The sequence below is a fragment of the Thalassophryne amazonica genome, chromosome 15 (genome assembly GCF_902500255.1).
Source record: "Thalassophryne amazonica chromosome 15, fThaAma1.1, whole genome shotgun sequence".
NCBI classification, from domain to species: domain Eukaryota; kingdom Metazoa; phylum Chordata; class Actinopteri; order Batrachoidiformes; family Batrachoididae; genus Thalassophryne; species Thalassophryne amazonica.
The window spans coordinates 43,803,037-43,822,804 of NC_047117.1; the positions used below are offsets into that span (position 1 = coordinate 43,803,037).

The following is a 19,768-nucleotide window of genomic DNA, read 5'->3' on the forward strand; positions in this document are numbered from 1 at the left end:
GATATCTTGGCAACGAGGTGGAGATGACGTCTGGTCTTTATGGAGTGAGATGATGTTGAGTAGATGGGTGACAGCTGTCAAGAGGTAATGAGTGACAGCTGTCACCCCCGGCTGTGTCCATGGCGGCAGCGCCCTCTCATGCCTGAAGCCCGCACTTCAGGCAGGGCGCCCACTGGTGGTGGGCCAGCAGTACCTCCTCTTCTGGCGGCCCACACACAACACTTGGCCCCACAAATCTTAGAAACATGGTGTCTAACCAGATCCTTACTCTGGATGGCATTACCCTGACCTCTAGTAATACTGTGAAAAATCTTGGAGTCATTTTTGATCAGGATATGTCATTCAAAGCGCATATTAAACAAATATGTAGGACTGCTTTTTTGCATTTACGCAATATCTCAAATTAGAAAGGTCTTGTCTCAGAGTGATGCTGAAAAACTAATTCATGCATTTATTTCCTCTAGGCTGGATTATTGTAATTCATTATTATCAGGTTGTCCTAAAAGTTCCCTGAAAAGCCTTCAGTTAATTCAAAATGCTGCAGCTAAAGTACTAACAGGGACTAGAAGGAGAGAGCATATCTCACCCATATTGGCCTTCTTTCAGGCTCCTCTCCTGTGGAACCAGCTCCCAATTCAGATCAGGGAGACAGACACCCTCTCTACTTTTAAGATTAGGCTTAAAACTTTCCTTTTTGCTAAAGCTTATAGTTAGGGCTGGATCAGGTGACCCTGAACCATCCCTTAGTTATGCTGCTATAGACTTAGACTGCTGGGGGGTTCCCATGATGCACTGAGTGTTTCTTTCTCTTTTTGCTCTGTATGCACCACTCTGCATTTAATCATTAGTGATTGATCTCTGCTCCCCTCCATAGCATGTCTTTTTCCTGGTTCTCTCCCTCAGCCCCAACCAGTCCCAGCAGAAGACTGCCCCTCCCTGAGCCTGGTTCTGCTGGAGGTTTCCTCCTGTTAAAAGGGAGTTTTTCCTTCCCACTGTCGCCAAGTGCTTGCTCACAGGGGGTCGTTTTGACTGTTGGAATTTTTACGTAATTATTGTATGGCCTTGCCTTACAATGGGGCAACTGTTTGTTGTGATTTGGCGCTATATAAATAAAACTGATTGATTGAATTGATTGATTGATCTGTCATATGTCAGAGAATCCAATGGACATCAACATTCGTTGACCTTTACATTGGACAGTAAACATTCAATATGGTCAAAACTATTCTATTTATTAATCCTTTTAGCTCAACCAATAATCTCCACCACATTTTACCAAAATTGGATCAACTTTCGATCCCTGTACAAACTGAAATTGGCCTTTATCACCATTATTTCTGTTTTTACCCCATACACTTGAAAAAGCAGGGTGTTCCTGCTTTTCGAAAAGAGTAACGTCTAAGGAGTATTGTGGCAAATTTGGTGCTTGTATCACCATTTGAAAGATTGTTTTAGTTATCTGCTGAACTGTTTTATCTCTGTTTCACAATGTAAGACTGGTTATGTCTGCCAAGAACATAATAAAATTATCATCATTTATTTATTTATTTGTCTGTTAGCAGGATTATGTTAAAACTGCTGCACAGATTTTGACTAAATTTTCAACATAGAGTCTCCCATAATCAGGTTATGGGAGACTGTATTAAATTTTAGAGGTAATCTGGATCCAGATTCTGGATCAAGATTTGTTGATCAAGATTACAATTTATATAGGCTTTGAAGGATTACATCAAAACCCAGCTCTCCACAATTTCTCTTATACTCACTCGAATGGTAAGCACTGAAAGCCGAGATAGGCATGTCCCAACTTGTCCTCTAACACTCCGAAACGGAGATGTTCCTTTGTCTCGCTTCATCAGCGAATCGGTCGTGACGCGCGAAGCCTCCGCGCGGCTTTCCATGACAAAATCTCTTGTTAAAAGTAAAATCTGCAGGAAAATGGCTGATGTCCAGCTCCTGTGATAACCAGAGAAATTGCACACGGCGGTCCCGGCTCCACACAGTGATCTGTTTAGAAATGAAGTGGTGGTTTCTGCCTCTCGATGGTGGCTCGGAGCGCGGCGCGCCGTGCGCCATTGTGGGTCGTCCTTAAAGCTGTAGTAACACTCCTTATTCTCTGTGAAGTCCGTAAAATTTTCACTGAAAGCCAGATAAATTTTTTGAATGGTTTCCAGCTGCCTGTCTCTAACAGTTTCTGAAAAAATTCTGATGGAAAAAAAGCCCAAATCATTCCGCCATTCCCTCGCAATGAAACAACGATGAGAGGGGTGGAGCAGTGCTCACTCAAAGCCTGCCCACAGGCGAATGACGCAACTGACAGGCTTGGAAAAACTCACGCATGCGCACGAAGGTTCAAGCTTGGCTGACGTAAAAACATATGAATCAAATCTATATAGTTTTTGAAAAAATAAAAAGGTACGATACTTTTCTAACAGACCTTGTATATCCATGTCTTATAGGTATATAATACTTTTCACTATGATATATAGGTATATATCTATTTTGTATACATTATTGCATGAGTTTTATGGATATGGATGTGTACATTGTGAAAGGGTTTTTATGTTTTTTCTATGACAACATCCTGTGACGTAACCAGCCAAACCCTATTTAAGATGGCTTTTCATTCATAGCAATTATTTGCCTGATGATGGCCACAGGCCAAAACGTTGCTTGATTAAATCCACCTTTGTGTTGCAAGTGAGGCAGTGTGCGAGGGTTTTTTGTTTTACCATCTCAAAAAATGAAACAGACAGACTAAGAGCCAGTAATGACTGAATCAAAACCTTCAAAATTTTTCTTTTAGAATTTGTTCTTGAAAGTGCTTAAGTGATGGTGCTACTGCTGTTTCACCAAAGTTCAAACTAAATCAATAGGGAGACATTAGAGAAACATAAAAAAAATCAATCAATCAATCAATAAATCCTGGAATTACAAGATCCTTTAAAGTATATTCAGGTCTTGCTTGATCCAAGATATCTTACCTTGATGTCAGATGAAAAACCAGGTCAAAAACATTATCTCCATGGAAGAGGTAATAAAAAATCCATTTTGATGTATTTGGCTCACCATGAAAGATTACTGAGGTACCTATCTGTCTTGCAAATGTTGAAGGTTGCTACTTGTACTTTCTGAGATATCAGCCAGAGTTAAATAACCCCAGCACTGAGTTTCTGATTACATTAAGGAGTGTTTACTTCACTATTTGCTTCAGTATTTATATTTTATCATCCCTAACATGCTTTGGAATCAGTTGACAGAGGTTTTTATGAACTCAGTTTATCTCATTTTTCTTTCGCATTGTATTTTGTGCCTTTCTTCATAAAAATACATCAGCATCTCCACCTTTTTACCTTACTGGAGACATATAATTGTGTTCAAAATAATAGCAGTGTGTATAAAAACATGAGTAAACTCAAAATCCTACCTTTTACTTCCATATATGCAAACGCATTGGGAACACTGCACATTCTAATCCAAATTAAAACATGAAGAAAAAAATTATCTAATTTGTTGTTATTTTACAGAAAGGGAAGAAAAGGGAATATTAGGTGTTCATAAAAATAAGTGCTGCATTTTTCTTTACAAAATCAATGTTTTCTGTATAAACTGAAAATGCTTGAAGATGTATCTTTCCTGTGAATCACTTAACTAATATTTAGTTTCTGATGTTGCGTGGAGTTGACCAGCTTCCTGACCCCTGTGAACAAATAATCCAGTCGGGGACCATTGGACTACATTCCACAGTTCCTTCCTTTCGTATTTCTTGGTTTTGCCTCAGAAACAGCATTTTTGGTGTCGCCCCATAGGTTCTATTGAATTCAGGTCCGGGGGAATGGGCTGGCCACTCCATAATGTTACTCTTGTTGGTCTGGAACCAAGATGCTGCTCACTTGCTGGTTTATTTGGGGTCACAGTCTTGTTGAAAGACCCACTTCAAGTTCTTCAAGTATTTTGATGTATTCAAACTGATCCAAGTATGATGATGATCCCTGGTATGTGATAAGTAGGCCCCATATGAGAAATATCCCCAAGTCATGATACTTGATCCAACATGCTTCACTGTCTTCACAGTGTACTGTGGCTTGAATTCAGTTTTTTGGGGGTCGTCTGACAAATTGTCTGTGGTCCCTAGAACCAAAAAGAACAATCTTGCTTTCATCACCCACAAAATGTTGAGCCATTTCTCTTTAGACCAGTCAATGTGTTCTTTGGCAAATTGTGACTTCTTCAGTCATTTTTTTCAACGATGGGACTTTGTGGGGGCTTCTTGCCCGTAGCTTGGCTTCACATAGGTGTCTTCTAATTATTACAGTCCTCATAGGTAACTTTAGACCTTCTTGAACACCCTGGAACTGATCATTGGCTGAGTCTTCGTCATTCTGGCTATTCTTTGAACCATTCAAATGATGGTTTTCTGTTATGTGTCGGACGCAGCCCGGAGAACCGACCAGCGTTTGAAGGACCCAGTATAAAATAAGCAGAGCACGGTACAAAGGATAACAGAGTTTAATAAACATAACAGTGATATGATAAATATAACAAAAGAGTGCGCGGTCTGGCGTGGTGGATTACGGTGCGCTCCCAGCAGCACTAACGGTCCGGAGCCAGAACCAGTTCGGACCCAAGGACCCGCCGACACCCCCCAGGTGGCCGCGACAAACCGAGTCTGTGAATGAAGAAATCATCATGTGAGTCCACACTCCACACACAGAGAGACCGCTCAAAGGTGTACAAACAGCAAACACTTCCTGGCTTAATTACTAATCAGCTTCCCACCCTGCAGGCATGGAACACCCTGTTCACAAACTCACTGCAGTGGAAGCTGATTAAAATGACTAACATAACAGCTCAATATAATACGGTGTGAGGGACACCACATTTACTGACTGTACAAATGTTAGTCACAAAACCTGATGTACCTCAGGAAGTGTGCTGACGAGCGTGAGACCTCACCCTCTCCTCTTTCACAGACCATGCATCAAACCTGGACGTTCTCTGCATCCACTGATGATGAGATGGCTCTCGAGACGACGATCTCACCTGTCTGGTCACAAGGTCGAGTCTCTGGCAAATACACACTGTGTACTCCAGACTTAAATGCCACTATGTTCCAATCCATGTAGATGCACCACAGCTGTGAGTCCTGACGAGCCGCAGGTGATCAGGGTGAGGTCCTAATAACTCAGCCACACAGCCACTCAGTCCCAAATGCGCACCACCTGGAAGGAAAACCAAAAGACAGAAACAGAAGACCAACTAAAGCCAGCCAGGCACGCCAGCCACAACAGCACCCCACCCTCACGGGAAGCCTCCCGGCAACCACACAAACCTGGCCCAGGAGAAACACCCCCCTCCAGGGACCATGGCTGGAAACCGTATCTGCATACATCTTCCAACAGAATCTTCATTTAACAGAACGGTTGATGTCTTCTCCTCTGGCTGCATCTTTGCCTTTGTTTCTGTCTGTCAATTAGCACAGGTGTGGCCAGGAGTTCTTAAACCTGTGCGGTCAGCCTTTGTCCAACCATGTTCACAGTCTGATTAGTCATAAAACAAAAAAGACAAACACAAACAACCAAACCACCCCCCCCCCCCTCCCCAGAGGACCGTTCCATCAAACCCTGGAAAGGGGAGAAAAGAAAAACAACCCAAACTTAAGCTTGCAAATAAAAATGCTAACCCCCCCCCCCCCCCGACGACATGTAGGGACCAACACCCCCCAGAGGACATCCCACCAGCTCCAGGAGTAATAACCACAGCTGAGGTCCCTCTGGGATCCAAGGTCACCCACGGGGACTCCCAGCGCCTCCCAGAGGACCGTTCCATCAACCCCAGGAGACGCCTCCCCTCATGACCAATGGACCCAGCCCCGGCCGTCTATGGCTAGATGGACCCACAGTCCTTTCCCCCCCAGAGGACACCACAGTCACACCCTGAGGGCGGAAACTGGGGGGAAAAACAAAAGGAAAGAAAAAAAAACATACAAACAAAACAACCCCAACCCCACCCCCTTGGCGCAGTGGAAACTGGAAGCACGTCCAGCGTCACCAACAGTGACTATACCCCAGAAGCCAACCGGGAGGAGTGGAACAGCAGTTATGGCAGACGGCACAAAACGGCACCACTCCTCCGACTTCCAAACCAGCCACCAGCTGCGGGTATATCCCACTGCCCCAAACCTCAGCCACGCCGATGGCAGACGGCTCAAAGCAATAAACAAAAAAAAACAACAACACCCCGACCCCCCCCCCCCCTCCCAGGTGCAGAGGTTACCTGGGAAATGCCCAGCATAACCACACTGCACCACTCCAGCAACGCCGACATGTACAGCTCACACGGCTGGAGTCAGAGGAGAAGAGAGGGCATAACAAAAAACAAAAAAAAAAGAAAAAACAACCCAATTACCCCCCCATCACCCCCCAGGGGACCGTCCCATCAAACCCTGGGAGGTGAAACTAAAAGAAATAAAAAGAAAGACTAACAGACTAACATGAAGTTGCTTGGGTCCTTTTTAAGCTCCAAACAGACTGCAGGGTCATGACCCCAGAACACTAAATAGTGTTAAAAAAATCCCACACTAAAACCAACTCAAAAAACACCCACAAAAAATGAACCAACACTAAACTAATAAGTGACGTATACTGTTAAGCTCAAACAAATGGAACACACCTGTTCCAACTTAAGAGCTTAACGGTAATGTGACTCAGTTACCAACAGAGGGAGCCAAAGTGCTAAAAATGAAAAAACCCCTTTGGTAACAGAGAACCCAACTCATGCTGCTTTTCTGTGCGTAGCAACGTGTAAACACACAACCAAAATGTGTTTCAACTAAATAACACCGGAGCTGACACAACAGACGCAGTAGTTATCTTCATCCGGGGAAACGGGGCTACAACTGTAACACAGGAAGCTCAGCGACCCGTGCCACAGAGCTCCGCCGTGCGCGTTCACCCATTACAGACACACTCTTGCAGCTCCCGTTTAAACCTCTTATCCGGTCGGAGCGTGACGCGAAGCCGTCGCCAGTCACACTCCACCACGACCCACGGATAAGGCACAACACAGGATCACAGCTGCAAGAGAGCACAAATCAGTATTCAGTAATGGCTTCTCAAACACGCACCATCCGGGCGGAGAGCACCCGCAACTGATCCGGATAACTTCTGAACATCTGCTGCCGCCTTCCCGGCGCGTTACCGTCTCTGCTACCGCTGGGTCCATGATGTTTGGCCAGAGACTACTGTTATGTGTCGGACGCAGCCCGGAGAACCGACCAGCGTTTGAAGGACCCAGTATAAAATAAGCAGAGCACGGTACAAAGGATAACAGAGTTTAATAAACATAACAGTGATGTGATAAATATAACAAAAGAGTGCGCGGTCTGGCATGGTGGATTACGGTGCGCTCCCAGCAGCACTAACGGTCCGGAGCCAGAACCAGTTCGGACTCAAGGACCCCGCCGACACCCCCCAGGTGGCCGCGACAAACCGAGTCTGTGAATGAAGAAATCATCATGTGAGACCGCTCAAAGGTGTACAAACAGCAAACACTTCCTGGCTTAATTACTAATCAGCTTCCCACCCTGCAGGCATGGAACACCCTGTTCACAAACTCACTGCAGTGGAAGCTGATTAAAACAACTAACATAACAGCTCAATATAATAAGGTGTGAGGGACACCACATTTACTGACTGTACAAATGTTAGTCACAAAACCTGACGTACCTCAGGAAGTGTGCTGACGAGCATGAGACCTCACCCTCTCCTCTTTCACAGACCATGCATCAAACCTGGACATTCTCTGCATCCACTGATGATGAGATGGCTCTCGAGACGACGATCTCACCCGTCTGGTCACAAGGTCGAGTCTCTGGCAAATACACACTGTGTACTCTAGACTTAAATGCCACCATGTTCCAATCCATGTAGATGCACCACAGCTGTGAGTCCTGACGAGCCGCAGGTGATCAGGGTGAGGTCCTAATAACTCAGCCACACAGCCACTCAGTCCCAAATGCACACCACCTGGAAGGAAAACCAAAAGACAGAAACAGAAGACCAACAAAAGCCAGCCAGGCACGCCAGCCACAACAGTTTTCCATGTCTTTCTTGTTTTGTTTGCAATCTAAAACCATCTGAAATCATTTTAGCTGAGCAGCCTCTTCGTGTTTTGATTTGGAATAGAATATGCAGTGTTCCCAATGCATTTGCATGTATGGAAATAAAAGCTATTTTTCTGATTTTGCGCTTTAGTCACTTTTTTAAAACACAGTGCTATTATTTTGAGCAAAATACTTCTTTTCACACAGAGAGGACGACACAAGCATTTGTTTCACATCTTTACTTGAAATTCAATAGCAATACAAGACGATCAGAACACATCAGGTTGATATATATACAAGGATCTTGGGGTGGAGGGGGTGCTGTAAAGTTCTGAGGTTCTTTGTCATCAGCTCTGAAGTCAAGAGTTCCGCTATAAAGTTAATGGCAATAAGTTCCATCACCAGCAGTTTGTGGCGGGGGGTGGGGATTTTGGTCTTGATGTGAAATATGGTTGGCCAAAAGTTCAAAACCAGCGAGGAGGGGCTTGTGTGTAAGAGGCCCCCAGTGATGTTGATAAAATGCTTCACTGTGATACATTTATTATACAAGAATGAGTTATATACATGTATGCCTACACACACACACACACACGCACACACACACACCACACACACACACACACACACCACACACACACACACACACACACACACACACACACACACACACACACACACACACACACACACACACACACACACACACTCTCTCAACAAGCTACACACGCATGTACACTCACACTTCAGCACTTTCTTCCTACAGTATGTAGCCTGTAAAGCCACTATAAAGTCATGCACATGTTCTTTGAAAGGGTTTTTGGCAACATACAAGTGCTTCTTTGACACACTGCCTGCTTGCTACGGGGAAAGAGCAACACCCAGCCAACGAACCAATAAATCTTAGATAAAGGACCAATAAGAATAAGCACCGATGAGACGGGAAGACACAGGAGGATTTGGGAAAGAGGAGGAGGAGGAAAGAAAGAGAGATTACAGTCAGAGCAGAAACAAAACATGAAAAGGGAGTAAGTCTTGTGGTGATCGGGAGATAGAAGCAGGGAGGAGCCGTCACTGTCATCATCTTCACCTTCCATTGCTGTTGTTCTCATCACAGCAAATGCAATGATGATCCTTCATAATATCTTTATCAGAATTTAGTGACTCTTAGCAACATCGTCTTCCTCCTCCCCCCTGGTTTCTATGCCCCGATCACCACCGCCCTAGTCACAGGCTTGTCACCCGTTGCATCTGTCCATCGTCTCCCTCAGACATGGGCTCTGGTGAGTACCCCGCCTCTCCATTGGATGCCAGTGGCGGGGGCTGGTAGAAGGTCTGCAAGTGATTGGGTCGTGGACCTAGAGGGGGTCGCCCCAGACTGTAGGGCAGTTCCAGGGCAGGCCGCTGTGGTTGGCCACTGGGACTTAACTCTTCTTGCCCTTCAGGGCTGCTGTCAGGGTAAGAGAGGGATGGTGGAGAGGTCCGGGTGTAGAAGCGAGGAGGAGAGCTGCTTCGGCTGTACACCTGTGGGGAGGGACGGGAGTAGAGGTTGTTTGGAGGTGATGTGGTTTCACGTGGAACAAAGATATTTGTCTGGGGAGAGCTTCGAGGGAAAATACTGAGCGGTGGTGAAAGGCGGTCTCTGGGGTAGAGTGGGGAGGGATTGGAATCTCTTGGATAGAGAGGTGAGGAGTCGGCATCAAGGTCAAGATCAGGAGTCAAAGGCAGAGCAAAGCTATCAGAGTCCTCTTGGTTACTGTGATAACGAAGAGAGCCTCTATCTTTCCCTCTATTCTTCCCATCAGCGCTGCCATCTTTGCTGTCAAACAGGAAGGGTTCCTCCTGGTCTATGTCAATGCCCCCTCTCCACACATCCAGCGCTCTATCCTTGTGTTTTTCATTGTCTTGTTCAGTCCCTCCTCTCCACCCATCTTGATCTCTCTCCATCCCACTTCTCCATCCATCAAGCTCAAAGTCTTTCTTTTGAGTTATAAAAGTCTCTTTGTGGTCTGTGTCCGCCCCTACTCGCCATACCTCCATTCTTCCATCCCTCTTGTCCTGCAGAGGAGGGTCATCTTTCACTCTATCAATCCCACTCCTCCATTCTTCCTTTTCATCATCTCTCTTCTGAGAGCCAAAAGACTCATCCCTCCCTCTCAGCTCTCTTTCTGCTCTCCAGTCTTCTGTCATTCCATCTCGTTTTAAGAGAAACATCTCATCCTTCTCTCGGTCCTGACCTCCTTTCCATGTTTCTACGCTCCCCTCCCTCTGTTTCATCAGGAGTGGCTCTTCCAGAGCCTTGTACAGGGGCTCAGACTCCTGGGGTGGAGGAGGAGGAGGAGGTGGGAGGGGCCTGTCCCTGTAACGATCCCTCTCTCGCTCTCTTTCTCTCTCTCTGTCCACTCCTGTGCTTGAGTCAGCTCCGGTGTGGTGGCGGGACAAAGTGCCTGGAGCGCGGCTGAGGGTGGAGTAGGGTCGCACTTGAACATCAGGGGGTCGCGTTTGTTGTCTGTCCTGGAAGCCGCTGCGACCCAGGGTGCCTTGTAACTGCAACCTGTCCCTGTCCTTAAGCAGCTCATGAGACTCCGAATCTTCACTAGCACGCGTGTGTGACCAGCCATCTTGTAAGCGTGGTGTTTGATCTTGCCCTCGTGTAGCGGAATGTGTTTCAGGGTCTTTTGAGTGATGCCTGGAGTGTGTCCAGCCCTCTTGCATGTTGTGTCGTGTGTTTGGCTGCATGGTTGTAGCCCAGCCCTCCTGGGGTTGCTGTACATGTCGAGTTAATGTGGCAGCATGAGTGAGAGGAGGCCTGTCGTGATGGTGAATCCTTGCTAGGCTCCCATAGCGCTCAGGGGGAACAGGCATCGGAACTGAAGGCCTCAGATTGCTCTGCACCAGCTCTGAGATGATCATCTTCTCCAGTGCTGCTGCATCAGACAGGTTCCGGCGTATTCCGGCACCGCTGCCCATCTCTGTGGCACCGTGTGGAGTGAGGAGGGTGGGAGACATTTCATCCCCTTCTATTGTCACTCCTCCCTCTCTCAGAAGATCAGTGCTACCTATGACTCCAGCTCGTGACCCGGGTGTGGCCCCCAAACCATGCAAGGTGAAGGTATTTGGGGTGTACCCTCCATTCAAACACACACTGTCTAACCCACAGGCATCCTGACTTTGGGACACACCAGCCTCTGTTAAGAGATACACACAGCCGTCAGTCACAGAAAGACCAATAGCAGAGAAGATTCAAATGATGAGCTTTACAGTATATGAATGAACACATGAATGGATGAGCAAACATTTGAGGTCAGCTATATTCGGAAGGTCCCTGGTTTTAGTGAGACTTAATAACAAGAACCTGATGACAGGTAGCCACATGGAAAAGATGTAGTTATGTTTTATGTAAAGATGCTGCGTACAAATATTGCACAGATAGTGTATGATTTGAACTGCAGAGCAGAAGGAAGTGGCACTCAATAATTAGAGTGAGCACAGTAAAAGAGGGCTCATACTCGGCTTGTTTCTGAAGGTTCCTACCGGTCCACATTATGACAGAGAGACAGAGAGGGACAGTGTCATAAAACATACAGAAGACAAACATTTAAAGCTTTAAAAATGAGGCTCGACACAATGACAATGATTTGCACTTATTGAACATTTGCATTTACTGAACATTTCTACTCTATCCTAATCAGTACACATGGGATCCAAGTGGACTCCAGGGGTACATACCCGCTTAAGGCCCGCTCAAATGGCACTTAATGAAGGGCAACGAAGCCCAAACGATACAAGAAATCTGAACTTTTGTTGACTTTCATTGGCATCATTTAACCTTCACGCAGCTTCATTCCTGCAGCTGGTGCTTTGTCAGGATTTTTAAACTGTTGAAAAATTTGAACAAATGTGCCGAAAACATCATTTCGTCCGTATTTCTTTTTGCTATCATTCTTGACGATTTCTTATTATTTGCTTAGTTTTTGTAATGTTAGCCTTTAGTTTGAATCGTTCGACCAGCTGAATGTTTTCACACAGTACAGAAGCCGGTTTGTTAGCGCTTTTGTGGAGGAGAGCTGCAGCTCCTCCGTGGCGGAGCTGGTGTGTGCGGTGTGGGGCTTCTGCCACATGTGGCGAGGGCTGCCGTGGTCATGCAGTGGTGCTGGCTGGCCAGGAAGAATTTCTCAGCCTCCTCCGCCAGCGCACGGCAGTCCATGATCGTGGTGTTGTTCCAGTGCTGTGCACACCAGAGAGAGTTGCTGCACAAAAAGTCCAGCTGGAGTTGCAGCATTCTGTCCATGAACTCTGACGGGCTTGCTGTCCTCCACCCTCTGCAGAGAGAAGAGCCTGCTGGCCCTTTCAGTCTGACAGTTCAAAAGTTTTGTGGAAGTGATTCTTGATCACTGGGTATTTGTTCTCAGTGGGGGGAGCTTTGCAGGAGCGCGATCAGCCTCGTTTCCCTGGAACTAAGGGCTGAAATGATCATTGATGGCTATGTATTTGTTTGCAGCAGGGGGGCTTCGCAGGAGCATGATCAGCATTGTTTGTTTCTGTGGAGCTGAGGGCCGTCGCAACGTAATAATATTTCGTGCCGTTTGCAGCGATCTCGCAGAGCGAACTGCGCCTCGGTTTGTGCAAACCAGGTGGCAGTTTACAGAAGCGAGACTTTGAGCATCAAGTGTGGAAAACGTTCCAGCGGCAGTGGACATTCACGTGTGAACAGCTTTCACCACAGAGGTGTGATATATGAAAACAGTTAACCCAGTTTGATCACAGATGGCTTAATTCTTTTTTGAATGTTTGAGTCGATAAATCATGTAAGACAGTTCTTTTGTGTGCACGTGTATGTGCGCATGCACTACAACACATCCAAACACTGAATGTATTCATCCAGAGTGAATCAGCTGGAGAGAAGGTAAAGCTTGTGTGTGTGTGTGTGTCTGATCCACGTATGCAGTGCCTGTGCGTCCATGATCAGAATTGGTAATTGAACCCACGCACATGCCGGTGACTGACTGCTTGATCACACAGTCGCAGCGCCGGTGATCAGAAACAGCAGGGTTTTGAAAAAAGGCAGAGAGACAGACAGCATCTATTTCTCCCTCCCCCTCTGTCTCACTTTCAATGCTGAAACAAGAGATGGACAGTTTTAAGTTTGCTTGCGAGTTTCAGTGGTAATATTTTCTACTTTTTTGGGGGGAGGGTGACACAGAAGAACTCTGAACTTTGTGATCTGATATTCCCAGCTCGACAAGGAAGGATGGAGCGGATTTCTACAATGAAAAAAACAAAACAAAAAACAAAGGCATGAGTACGGCAAGGGCCACACTCTAAAACATCCTGCTGCATTTAGTTATGTCCACTTGCTACCTCTCTTTAACACGAAGAGCTCTTACAAGTTCTGGATGTTGAACTCAATTTGTAAAGTTGAGGTGAGTTGTAAAGTTGAGTTCAACACACAAGTTGAGTGCACACACGACAGAATGCATACATTAAAAGCAAACATACGCAGCTGCAAGCAAATCTACGAATGCAACGACATATGAAAAACGCTGAGTACGCGTGCATTTCGGGTGTACAGACATGATTAGAGTTTGGTATTAGAGAGATTTGAGAAATATTTGACATGTTTGCACTGTGTATAATTGTGGTGGAGCAATTAGCGTGTGTGGTTAGTGTGGTGGTGCTTTTTTTTTTTGTAAAAATGAGGCATCTTATGAATGTTGAGCAAGCGCTTCAGTTTTGTTTTTTTTAACTGGAGCAAGACAGAGCACGCAGCATGACATCAGAGCCTGAACCAGACAGTGAGGATTCTGATGATGAAGGAGATGATCCCTCATTTGTTCTGGATGAGGAACCAGAGCAGGTGGATCCACCGATGTGCGCACAGATCTCCACAGTGTGTCCGATCATGCGTTTGTGTTTGCTGCTTCTCCAGGACTCAGGCGCTACAGAGCTCCATCCCAGCGCCGAGTCCTGGAATGCAGAGGTGCAGACACACACTGCTCCAGCAACGGCTCCAGGCACATTTCATTTAAAGCGTGGAGATCAGCGTTAGCTTCGGTTTTGTTTTGTTCCTCTTTCATTCCTTTTGCACTTTTGATTCACAGGCTATTCGGTGATAAAGCTCATTCGTCCACCTTTTCTCAATGATTTGTGACTTTTTTACTTTTTTCCCTTCATTCAGGAATCGTTGTATGCCGTGTGACCGGGCCATTACTCCAATTAAGGCCCATGGGAGCTGGAACATATTCCAACAGTCATAAGGCGTGAGGCGGGGTAAACCCGGACAGGATGTCAGGGTTATATTTTTGATATATTTTCTGAACTGTTGTTGAGATGAAATTTTATGTAATTGTCACCCAAATACCTGTCTGCAATTAATTTCACTTACAGTTGTGCTCATACGTTCACACACTCTGGCAGAATTTTCATTTATTTTTTGGCCATTTTTCAGAGAATATGAATGATAACACAAAAACTTTTTTCACTCCTGGTTAGTGGCTGTGTGAAGTCATTTATTGTCAAACAACTGTCCTTATTCTTTTTAAATCATAATGACAACAGAAACAAACCAAATGACCCTGATCAAAAGTTTACATACTCTGGTGATTTTGGGCTTATAACACGCACACGAGTTTAAACAAACAGGCAGTGGTAGGTACAGCTAACCAAAAAGTTAGCTTTGATAACAGCTAACCAGCTAACTGAAAAATTATCTTTTATAAAGCTAAACCAATAAACCACCCAAAAATTTATCGGAAGCTACAGCTAACCGATGACTTTCAAAATTGAGTTTTAAAACCACAATCACAAACCCAAACAATGAATCACCACTTCTGTCTTTGTGCCCCCTGCTTGAAGCTCCTGTTTGCTATGTACTTTACAGCAGCAAAAGGAGCTTAACCACCAGGTTGTCAAAAAAAAAAATCATTATTCCTTAACCACATGCAGCTGTTCCGCCATGAGGCAGAGGTCTTGGAAAATAAAGCAGTTTTGACTTAAGGTTTTGATTTATAAATCAAATTATTCTGTATAGAATAACTACATTAATGACAATTCTGTCATTTGTACAAAGTTAAAATATAACACATATCTTTTAATTTTAAATAATACACTAATTCTGAAGTTTTGTAACAAACACACACAGATGCCAAAGGGATTATGGGTAAAACAGCCTCCGCTAACACTGATTGATTGACTCAGCCAAAAAGGGTAGTGCGGGTGAGTCAAAACTCTATTATTCCCTCTTCTCAGAATGTAATACATGCTGAGTTGAAATCTGATTCTTCCACCAAGGTCAGCCCTGTGTTTATTGTTTCTGGTGCAGATTCTAATTTAATGTTGTCTTCTCTTGCCAGGTCCCTCCATCTTAAGTTGTTCGCCCCCTGGTGGTCCATGCAGTGGATGGTCGCAAATTAGGCCAAATTGTGTACCGCACTCAATCAGTTCGTATGACCATTCCAGACAATCATTCAGAACTCATTAGTTTCCATATTTTTGACATGTTGACTCACCCGGTAATCCTGGGGCACCCCTGGTTGCAACATCATAAACCCCGTCTGGACTGGTCTCATGGGAGAATAGAGTCTTGGGGACCAGCGTGTAATGATGTCTGTCCGAGTAAGTCTGCCAGCACTTCTGGTGTAAATAAGTCAGATCTAGAAGGGGTCCCTACCTGCTACCATGATCTCGCAGACGTTTTTAACAAGGTTAAAGCCAAAACACTTCCACCACATCGCGAATATGACTGTGCCATTGATTTACTCCCGGGAGCTACTCCTCCCCGAGGAAAACTGTTTTCTCTTTCAGCGCCGGAACGTGAAGCCATGAACACATATATTCAGGAATCACTCACGGCTGGCTTGATTCGTCCCTCATCCTCGCCCACCGGGGTGGGGTTTTTCTTCGTTGAAAAAAGGACAAATCACTCCACCCCTGTATTGATTATCGTGGTCTTAATGACGTCACGATCAAAAAACGGTATCCTTTGTCGTTAATTTAGTTTATCTGGACGATATTCTTATATACTCCCCTGATCTAGAGACCCACATTCAACAGGTTCGGTGAGTTCTCCAAACTCTGCTTCAAAATAATCTTTACGTCAAAGCAGAAAAGTGTGAATTTCACTGTTCCACCGTGTCGTTCTTGGGTTTTGTGCTTTCTGAAGGTCAAATTCAGATGGATCCAGCTAATGTAGCCGCAGTCCATGAGTGGGTGGTTCCAAAGTGTCGCAAGGACGTTCAGACGTTCTTGGGCTTTGCCAATTTTTATCGCAAATTCATTCGTAATTTCAGTATGATAGCAGCTCCGTTACATAATGTAACCTCCTCTCTTCGTTCGTTTGTGTGGACCCCTGAATGTGATGAAGCATTCCAGAACCTAAAAAATCATTTCACAACGGCCCCTGTGCTGCTCCTCCCTGACCCCGCTCGACAGTTCGTGGTTGAAGTAGATGCTTCAGATATTGGTGTGGGGGCAGTGCTCTCCCAGATAAGATCCAGTGATAACAAGTTGCATCCCTGTGCTTTTCTGTCTAAAAAACTCACTGCTGTCGAACAAAACTACGTGGCCTTGGAGGAGTGGCGCCACTGGTTGGAGGGGGGCACAGTTGCCTTTTATGGTCTGGACCGACCATAAAAACCTGGAGTATCTCCACACTGCAAAACGTCTCAATGCACACCAGGCTCGGTGGGCCATCTTTTTCAGCCGGTTCAATTTTGTGTTGTCTTATTGTCCGGGATCCAAGAATTGCAAACCTGATGCACCTTCCTGTCTAGGCGAGACCTCCTCCTCCACTTCCACTACCGAACCGATTCTTCCCGACACGTTTCGTGCCCACCCTCACCTGGAACATTGAATCTAAGATTAGATTGGTATTGGGTAATACTCCCACTCCCCAGGATTGCCCTGATGGAGTTGTTTGTTCCTACCTCCCTTAGGGGGGAGGTCATTCAATGGGCTCATGGCAGTCATTTTTCATGCCACCCGAGTGCCCAAAGAACTATGTATGTCATATCCCAAAGATTTTGGTGGCCTAAAAAGTTGTCTGATGTCAAAGAATATGTAAGTGCTTGTTCCGTCTGTGCCATGCAGAAGTCGTCTACGCGTCCACCCGCGGGTGCTCTGTTACCTCTTCCCATTCCGGTTCAGCCTTGGACTCACATATCTGTAGATTTTGTGACAGGCTTGCTGCCCTCTGGGGGCAACTCGGTAATTATGACAGTAGTTGATCGATTCTCCAAGATGGTCCATTTTGTTCCTCTGCCTAAGCTCCCATCTGCTAAAGAAACCGCTGTGGCCCTGATGGTACATATTTTTAAGATACACGGGTTGCCTCAGGACATAGTCTCGGACCGGGGTCCACAGTTTGTTTCCCAGTTCTGGAGGGAGTTCTGCCGACTTCTTGGGGTCACGTCTAGTCTTACCTCGGGTTACCACCCTCAAACCAATGGTCAGACTGAACTAAACCTGTCTAAATCAGGAATTGGAGAAAGGCCTGCGTATTCTGTGCTCTCAGTTTCCCGCCTCCTGGTCCACCCAATTGCCCTGGATTGAACTAGCACATAACAGCCTGCCTACTGCTTCATCTGGTTTTTCCCCATTCCACGTCGTTTTTGGCCATCCACCTTCTCTGTTCTCTTCTTCAGGTCTGCGCTCGTCTGTGCCTTCTGCTCTGGGACTCATTATGCGGTGCAGACGAACCTGGGAGCGGGCCCGGAGGGCCCTGTTGCGGTCCTCCTTACGTTACAAGTCGGCGGCCATCGTAAACGATCGGTGGCACCCTCGTATTCTCCAGGGCAACGGGTCTGGTTGTCCACTCGACACCTGCCACTTCGTGGAGTGTCACGGAAACTGGCCCCCAAGTTTGTTGGCCCATTCCCGGTTGCTAAGGTCAATAACCCTGTCTCTGTCCGTCTTCATCTTACTAGGTCCATGAGAGTTCATCCCACTTTCCACGTCAGTCATCTCAAACCAGTCCGTTCAAGCCCCCTGTGTCCGCCTCCCGCCTGGTTTGTGGGTGGGGGTCCCGTCTTCGCTGTGCGGCGTCTCCTGGCTTCCCGGCAGCGGGGTCGTGGTTTCCAGTACTTGGTGGACTGGGAGGGGTATGGCCCCGAGGAGCGGTCTTGGATTCCCTCCCGGTTCATTTTGGACCCCGGTCTTATGCGTGAGTTTCATGTTTCTCACCCTTCTGCTCCTGGGCCGTCAGGGGGTCGGCCCTTGGGGGGGTAAATCAAATCAAAATCAAATCAATTTTATTTATATAGCGCCAAATCACAACAAACAGTTGCCCCAAGGCGCTTTATATTGTAAGGCAAAGCCATACAATACTTACGGAAAAACCCCAACGGTCAAAACGAACCCCTGTGAGCAAGCACTTGGCGACAGTGGGAAGGAAAAACTCCCTTTTAACAGGAAGAAACCTCCAGCAGTCCCAGGCCCAGGGAGGGGCAGTCTTCTGCTGGGACTGGTTGGGGCTGAGGGAGAGAACCAGGAAAAAGACATGCTGTGGAGGGGAGCAGAGATCAGTCACTAATGATTAAATGCAGAGTGGTGCATACAGAGCAAAAAGAGAAAGAAACACTCAGTGCATCATGGGAACCCCCCAGCAGTCTAAGTCTATAGCAGCATAACTAAGGGATGGTTCAGGGTCACCCGATCCAGCCCTAACTATAAGGTTTAGCAAAAAGGAAAGTTTTAAGCCTAATCTTAAAAGTAGAGAGGGTGTCTGTCTCCCTGATCCGAATTGGGTGCTGGTTCCAGAGGAGAGGAGCCTGAAAGCTGAAGGCTCTGCCTCCCATTCTACTCTTACAAACCCTAGGAACTACAAGTAAGCCTGCAGTCTGAGAGCGAAGTGCTCTATTGGGGTGATATGGTACTATGAGGTCCATAAGATAAGATGGGACCTGATTATTCAAAACCTTATAAGTAAGAAGAAGAATTTTAAATTCTATTCTAGAATTAACAGGAAGCCAATGAAGAGAGGCCAATATGGGTGATATGCTCTTTCCTTCTAGTCCCTGTCAGCACTCTAGCTGCAGCATTTTGAATTAACTGAAGGCTTTTCAGGGAACTTTTAGGACAACCTGATAATAATGAATTACAATAGTCCAGCCTAGAGGAAATAAATGCATGAATTAGTTTTTCAGCATCACTCTGAGACAAGACCTTTCTAATTTTAGAGATATTGCGCAAATGCAAAAAAGCAGTCCTACATATTTGTTTAATATGCGCACTGAATGACATATCCTGATCAAAAATGACTCCAAGATTTCTCACAGTATTACTAGAGGTCAGGGTAATGCCATCCAGAGTAAGGATCTGGTTAGACACCATGTTTCTAAGATTTGTGGGGCCAAGTACAATAACTTCAGTTTTATCTGAGTTTAAAAGCAGGAAATTAGAGGTCATCCATGTCTTTATGTCTGTAAGACAATCCTGCAGTTTAGCTAATTGGTGTGTGTCCTCTGGCTTCATGGATAGATAAAGCTGGGTATCATCTGCGTAACAATGACTATTTAAGCAATGCTGTCTAATAATACTGCCTAAGGGAAGCATGTACAACCCCTGACAAAAATTATGGAATCACCGGCCTTGGAGGATGTTCATTCAGTTGTTTAATTTTGTAGAAAAAAAGCAGATCACAGACATGACACAAAACTAAAGTAATTTCAA

At 45.7% G+C, this 19,768-nt stretch overlaps 1 protein-coding gene across 2 annotated transcripts in view; it reads right to left on the reverse strand.

Moving 5' to 3' along the window:
• Nucleotides 1-9,059: 9,059 nt before the first annotated feature.
• LOC117526798 (adhesion G protein-coupled receptor L1-like) overlaps nt 9,060-19,768 on the reverse strand; it is a 144,950-nt gene continuing 134,241 nt past the window's right edge. For both annotated transcript variants that reach the window (XM_034188870.1, XM_034188872.1), the window contains 2 exons: nt 11,611-11,631; nt 9,060-11,289 (listed from right to left, as the gene is read on the reverse strand). In XM_034188870.1, the coding sequence (XP_034044761.1) occupies nt 9,329-11,289; nt 11,611-11,631 (1,982 nt within the window). In that variant the 3' untranslated portion in view covers nt 9,060-9,328. The remainder of the gene's footprint in view (nt 11,290-11,610; nt 11,632-19,768) is intronic.